The following is a 7,632-nucleotide window of genomic DNA, read 5'->3' as shown; positions in this document are numbered from 1 at the left end:
CGTCACAACATTGATGTGATGCATGTGGAGAAGAATGTGTCTGATGCCTTAGTGTCAATTTTGATGCAAAATGCCAAATCAAATGATGGCTTGAAAGCACGCAAAGATTTGGAAGATATGGGGATTCGTAGTAACTTGCATACACAGTTAAGAGGAAAGAGGACATACTTACCTCCTGCTTCTTATTGGTTGTCTAAGGAAGAGAAAAGGAGATTCTGTAGTAGGCTAGCCAGGTTTAGAGGGCCTGATGGATATTGTGCCAATATCTTAAATTGTGTATCTGTTGATCCACCAGTCATTGGTGGATTGAAGTCTCATGACCATCATGTGCTTCTTCAAAACTTGTTACCTGTTGCTTTGAGAGGGTTGCTTCCTAAAGGACCTATAGTTGCTATAAGTAGATTATGCAACTACTTCAGCAGGTTGTGTCAGCGTGTTATTGACCCTGAGAAGCTAATCACATTGGAGTCTGAATTAGTTGAGACACTGTGTCAGCTTGAAAGATATTTTCCTCCATCTCTGTTTGATATCATGTTTCATCTACCAATACATTTGGCTAGAGAAGCTCGTCTTGGTGGACCAGTACACTTTAGATGGATGTATCCATTTGAAAGGTAGTATCTTACCTTATAGTCTCTGTTAATTTGTAATGACTGTGTATGATAAATTTGATGACATATTTTCTGTCTTATTGTGTTCTAGGTACATGAAAACTCTAAAGGCTTATGTGAAAAACTTTGCAAGGCCCGAAGCATGTATGGCTGAGGGATACTTAGCTGGAGAGTGTATGGCCTTATGATGAAAAGGTAGATGTTGAATTTACTTCTATTGGTGAACATGTAGGGATTGGATCTGTGACACTATCATCATTCCTTGGTCCTCTTGTGAGAGAGCATGTACCTGTTCTTCTGGATGATTGGAGGCACCTATCTGATCAGACTAGGGACACATTATGGGAAGAAATACAGGTATATCTGATCCAACTAATTTAACTTATTCTTTTTCAGTGTTTGTGTATGACATTTTAGCTTTTTTGTAGGGGAGGTTCAATTTGACAGAAGATTGGCAAAAGGATTGTGTTTTCAAGCAGATGGGTTGTGTTTGGAGGGCTTCTAAGTCTAAGCTAACTGCTAAGGTGCGAGCTGTAAAGAGCAAAGCACAATTACTTAAGCTAAAACCAAGCAATATAGAATCAGTGTCAGCTTGGAATGCTTGGGTGAAGAACAGAAACACCAGTGCCTTCAAGGTTCAGTATGATTGTCTTAAAATAGTTATTGACTAATTCAAATATTTGACTAACTCCACTATACTTTTGTAGGAAATAAGTGAGAAGTACAGGAAGTTGAGGCAGGCCCAGATTCCACACACCACCAGTCGCAAAGGGATGAACCGCCTAGCTCATGAGATGGTATATGTCTACTCTCTGTTAAATAAGTTTGGTAATGATGAGAGTTTCACTAATGACTATCTTACTTGATAGAAAAAAAAGAGTTCAAACCCAAAACTGGTGACAAGAAGCAAGGTTTGGGTAGCAGGTCATACACACTCAGATGGGAGACCAGTAAGGCCTGAATTTGCAGAGACTATTGTGAGTTATTAATTTCACTATCTTTTTTTTTTCTATTGAGAGACTTGCTTTATGTTGACATTCTGGTGTTATTAGGAAAAAATTAAATCGATTGACAGTGAAATGGGCTGCTCATCAACAACAAATCTCAAAGAAGATGCTGTTAGTCAAGTTTTAGGAAAAGACAAGCCTGGAAGACTTAGAGGAATGGGCAGAGGGGTTACTGCAACTAAGTTAGCATTCATGTTAGCTAGAGACTCTCATGTGGAGAAGCTAGAAGCTTCACAAGCTGATTTACGAATAAAGATTGAGGAATTGCAAGATGTACTGACTGGCTTAACTGGGAAAAAGGTAAGTGAAAACTAAACACTTGTGTTCTATGAAGCAAAATTAAATGTTATTGAACAATGTCCATTGATTATTGTTAGGACCAGTGTGAAGAGGTATCTAAATCAGAGGCTAGTGATCATAGTAAAGGTGTTAGATGCCAGCTTCTTGATTGGTGTTCAGAGGATGATGTTGTTGTAGGAGAAGGGGAATTCTGCTCAGCTGAACAATGGTACAAGATTGGTCGTATTCCACTTGGTCGTCATGCTGCGGCTGTTATTGTGAAGTCAGTGTCTGATGAAACAGCCTCTCTATGGAGACCTACACCATCTGTATTCTTACTTGGTGAAGCTTTGGGGACCAAGATTGCCTGGCCTTTTGGTAAGATCATTCTAGACAATGATGCAGACTCCCCTATTGAGAATAAGACTGCAGGATCCTCAGTAAGGTTTTCTTTCCTTTACTTGTCAAATATCAGTATAATATCAGCTTAATCACTTATTATTTATGAATCATTAGGCTACAGATGGATCTCACACAAAAATCCTCATAATTGATTGGAATTTGGCTGACTCTGTGGTTGCTGAGGGAAGATTGTGTTCAACTGACAAGGACGAAATGGTCAACAATATGCCTCTTGGTCATTCTGCTGGAATTGTTAATGTTGAGAAAGTGTTTAACAAGAACGCATATCTGTGGAGACCAAGTCCGGGAAAGTTTTTGATGAAGGATGTACTACATGAGAACATCGCATGGCCTCTTCAGAGTATACAATTTGTGAATTCCTCACCAAGGAATGAATCAGCAGCAGCAGATAAAAGACCATCTCCTCCACTGGTAAATTTTTTGAACTTTTTACTTTAAGTGAATTGATGAATGATGGATTTAAGTAATTTTTTATTTTTGCTTATTGTAGAGCTTAAGTAACAGCACTGGTAGCACAAGCAAATCAGTCAAGAAGAAATGCATCTTGTTAGATTGCAAAAACTCCAGGGAAAAAGTAGCAGAAGGAAGAGTATGTCCATCTAATCCATCTGACACAGTCCATCATATGCATTGGCGGAGCTAGAATTTAAATTTACCGGGGTCAAAATATAAAAAATATTTTAATAAAGTGTGGTTGTTTTTTTTCTTCAAATTATATTGCATATAGCTTATGTTTTTTTTATTACATTTACAAAAATGAAATTCTGATATTTATAAAAACATTTGGTTTGTCTAAAACATGATAATAAAATTAAAAACAAAGAAACTTATATATAACAATTAGTGGTTATAGTCTATATCATTTTGTAATATTAAAAAAGTTATGGTTTAAGGGGTCAAAAGAGTAGTTTTCATATTGGGCACTGGGGTCAATTTATAAGAATTTAATCAAATATCTATGTATTTGTTTAAATATGCCATAATATTAGTTTGATTTTGAAAATTCACCGGGGTCAGTTGACCCCCATGTTTCTATGCTACCTCCGCCACTGATCATATGCCTCTTGGTGCCAATGCGAGCAAGGTTTGGGTAGAAGTGTCAAAGGTTGGAGATGCAGCTGTGTGGAGACCAAACTCTGAAATTCAAACCATTGCCGATGCAGTAGGTAGTATTGTGGCTTGGCCTAATGATAAAATCATGTTTGTCTAAATTGTTTGAGTACCAACATTGTTATTTTGGTGAATTCAGTACTTGCTCAGGCATGATCATGTAATTTGACATGTTTATCTAATATGAATTTCATTTTGTCTTTTTAAATCTGTTTTATATAATATAAATTTGTAAATAATTTGATCAAAACAGAATTGGAACTGGAAATGGATGGTCAAATATTGCACCAAAACAAAATGCCATAAATTGAAACAATTGCAGTTTATTAACTGCTATTGTCATTTTATATGTAGCAAAATAAATATGCTGTCAATAGTAGTATTTAATATCGAATATTAACCGCTATTATATTATTAATTACTGTATAGCATAAAGAAAAGCGCTGTAATAACTAACTTTATGGTAGCATAACGAAAAACCGCTATAATATGTCTCCGACCTATTATGACGGGCGATGATAGAGCGCTTGTTAAAACGCTACAGTAGAGTTATATAGCGTTATTCGGGCGCTACAGATGCTTCATTTTCCTGTAGTGCCTATGTGTCTCTTCGTAAAAAGATGGCCCAAAAAACCTTGACGATACATTATTAACTTTAGTAGATAATTTATTAGGCTTACGAGAAGTTTTAGAAGAAAAAATAAATAATACTTAAAGAACAATGTGTTTCCTGTTGAAAAATTATTGATTGGCTAGGAGATGATGATTTTTTAGACTTCAACAACTTTATCATATAAATTTAAAATTCTCTTTTGATCCCAACACTTATCACCATTATTCACTAGCTAGTACATGCAGTTGAAGACACACGATCGTATTACATATATTTTTTTCTAAATCAAAACGTGCAACAACCAATTAATGAATAGAATTAAACAAAAGGCAAAAAGACGACTACATATAGAACTAAAAGGAAACAAGAACTTTCAAGAACATCAAAATGCATGAATCAAGTCATAGGGAGAAACCATTGAGCATCCTTGAGATTCATGTTGGCGAGTTGAGGGTCTTGGTTGCAAGATTGAACACACAGATGTCAAGATCAAAAGGGATGCGGAGACAGGCACGGTCATGACGGGTGAAATAGATAGAGTTTGGTTTGATACCAATGGTATGGTTAGCCGGTAACGTAATACCCAAGTCAAGAAGCATGGCTTCATCACCAAGAGAATCTACCTCAAGAAGCTTGGGGCTGTGGACAAGTGGGTCTGCATTGTTAGGATCCTTCTTAAAGAGGCGGAAGGTCCTCTGGTCTTCGAAGGTTTTGCTCTCGACCAACAAAACCTCTCCTGTTGTTGTAACGGCAACGCTAAAAGAATTATGTTCCCCGAGAGGAGAAAACATTTGCTTTGGGTTACTCCCGGTGACATCCTCGAAATCTTGTGGTCCAGACAAATCTATAACTCGAACGAAACCACGTTTAGATGCTATATAAAGACGGTAACCCCTGAGTACTAGATCATTTAAGCCTTTTAATAACTTGGGGACTTCGTGATACAACGAAATGATAGTGTAATGATTATCCCCCTTCTTGCAATAGAATAAATAAATATCAGGGTCAAAGAACCACACTACAACGAACTCTCCCGTCTTCTCGTCTACCCACAAACGGCCCCTCAGATTACGGGCTATCTCTTTCTGATAACAGCCACTAGCTAATCCAAAATTATTACATTGCTTATCTCTCACAGACTTGAGAGCATAGGCAAGTTGTAGGAGCGACTCTAGAGGCGGAAGATCGATCCTGTTCTCGCTAAACACATCCATAATATACAAATTGCATCCAGAATCTACCATCAGAAACCATTTACCAGAGTTTGCCACGATTTGAGTCCCTGAGAAGTCTCTAACTGTTTTGTAAATTCTGTCTTCGTCTGGATTGTAAAGCACGCAAACGTTTTCTTCACCGTATGGAAACAGTATTAGCCATGGAGGTTCGATTTTTCGGGCCATTGCTAGTTTTGAACTCGAATTCCAGCTTGAACACACAAGCTTCATGCGATGGAAATCTGCAAAGCTTAATCGTTCGAAAATAGATCCCAGCAAATCAGGACAGAGCTCTGACCAGGTGGGAAGATTAAGCATCTCTATCAATTAGGGTTTAGTATCTCGATTTGGCGCCTGTGACCGGCGGTCTTGCTCAGATTGATTCAGCCAGTTGATGGTGGTGGCTGCTTAAGCGGCGGAGGTAAGGTTCAAGGCGACGAACACATAGGAGAAGAGAGAGAGAGTTCGTGGGGTTTTAGGGTTCAATTTCTTGTGGGGGAATTTTGACTTCAGTTGGGAATTCTTTTATTATTTACCATTGGAACTAAAACCGCTTGATCCACCCAAAAAGAGATAGACATTCGATTCATCGGTTCGTTTTTGGATTATAGAAAATAAATCTATTCGGGAATAATTTTACTTCGGTTTTTTTTTTTTTGTCGTCTAGACTTATTATTAATTGCAAATTATGATAACTATTACATAGACGATTCTACAACTGACAATTCCTTCCGACCCTTACTAGATCCACGACAGACTACACTTCCTTCTTCATGATCTTGATGAATACCTTCAATAATCCACGACCTGACGACACTTCCTTCCCTGCGTAGAATCATGGCGAACAGCTATAACTGTACATCGCTGGAGATCTCCTGCACACTTGCCTCCATTAATCTGCAAATTTGTTAATAAATCGCAATATCTGGGACTCGAACCCCAGACCTCTTGGTGTAGAAGCATTAATCAACCCTTAGTCAACCAATGGGCCAAGGGGGCTTCCACATTTTACTTCGGTTTGATTCAATTTTTTCGATTTCAGATTATTTTTTTAAATAAGCCGATGAATCAAATTATAAATAAATGATATATTTTATACATTTAATTAAAAATAGTATTTTCTTAATGAATTTTGATTAGTTAGGTTTGGTTTTTCATAGTTTGGATTCAGTTTGGTTTGAGTTTTGAAAATTTTATTATAAAAATATAATAATAACAATTAACTGATTTTTAATTAAAATATTTAAACATTTTTTTAAAATTTAATTAAAATATTACTTTTAATTAAGTTTGATTAGTTTAGTTTGTTTTTTCATAGTTTAGATTCGATTTGGGATCAGGAAATTTGGTAGCCCTAACATAAAATTTGGGATCTAACCTTTTCTAAACAAAACTAAATTTCAGTTAATATTTTGTTTTCTTGAAGACTGGATTACGTGAAATATTTTTAAAAAGTGATATCGTTATATACATATTGTGTAACATCCATCTTGACATACACATTGAGAAATCATATATATAAAAGTTAGGTTTCACTCTCTCCTTATTGGTCCACTTGACAATGCAATTTTTTAAAAAATATATATTTCCAATTAAACAATAAATAACACATTTAATCATGGACATTTAACTCATATTTTAATATAAAACTGATATCATAAAAATTATCCATTACCTATATTTTTCCACTCAATTTTATTCAACACACAATAAATTAAAATTGTAACTCCCATAATTTATGTTTTTTAATTGTAACTCACATCACTTCTCATCCTATAAATACTCATTTTCCCATCCTCTTCAACTATATCTCAAATCTCAAATATATATTTTTGTTTAGTTTTAGGTTTTTTTTTGTTGTTGTGAAAGCTTAATTCTAAATTTTAATTTTAGAGACTACATGAATCTTACATTTTTTTTTGATTTTTTTAAAGATTCAACTCAATTGACTATAAGTAATCATTCTCTCATGCTCTTCCACTATATTCATGTATCTATATTTTTATTTTTTTATATGGGTTAAAATCAAAGAAATCATCATTGTATGAATTTGATTCTAAATTTATTTTAGAAAGTATGACATATATCTAACAATGATTTCAATTTTTATTTTATTTTTAACCCCATACAAGATTATACTTATTTCTTCAATAATCTTAATATTTTAATTTAAATTCACATATGTAAAATTATATTTTTGATGGTTATATCAAAACTTTCAAGTTTATTGGTATGAAGAGTTAAAAATGGGGAGATTGACACAAATAGCCCCAAAGTTTTTTTTTTCTAAAAATGGCCCCATACTTCATAATTTCCAGAAAAAGCACCCAAAAGTTTTTAATTAAAAATTAATTAAAAAATAGAAAATATAGAAT

At 35.0% G+C, this 7,632-nt stretch overlaps 2 protein-coding genes across 2 annotated transcripts; one reads left to right on the top strand and one right to left on the bottom strand.

The window, feature by feature from the left end:
- Positions 1 to 1,898: 1,898 nt before the first annotated feature.
- On the top strand, positions 1,899 to 2,963 carry LOC110230110. Its single transcript, XM_021032103.1, has 2 exons — positions 1,899 to 2,731; positions 2,811 to 2,963. Exons 1-2 carry the CDS (start codon positions 2,513 to 2,515, stop codon positions 2,961 to 2,963), a joined length of 372 nt encoding a protein of 123 aa, XP_020887762.1. The 5' UTR covers positions 1,899 to 2,512.
- A 1,118-nt stretch (positions 2,964 to 4,081) lies between these two features.
- On the bottom strand, positions 4,082 to 5,882 carry LOC9319818 (F-box protein At2g14290). Its single transcript, XM_002883705.2, has one exon. It carries the CDS (start codon positions 5,573 to 5,575, stop codon positions 4,478 to 4,480), a length of 1,098 nt encoding a protein of 365 aa, XP_002883751.1. The 5' UTR covers positions 5,576 to 5,882; the 3' UTR covers positions 4,082 to 4,477.
- Between the last annotated feature and the right edge of the window lie 1,750 nt (positions 5,883 to 7,632).

Source organism: Arabidopsis lyrata (genome assembly GCF_000004255.2).
Source record: "Arabidopsis lyrata subsp. lyrata unplaced genomic scaffold ARALYscaffold_3, whole genome shotgun sequence".
In the NCBI taxonomy this organism is placed as follows: Eukaryota; Viridiplantae; Streptophyta; class Magnoliopsida; order Brassicales; family Brassicaceae; genus Arabidopsis; species Arabidopsis lyrata.
The sequence above is the reverse complement of the archived record's forward strand: the minus strand, read 5'-3'. Positions and strand labels throughout refer to the sequence as shown.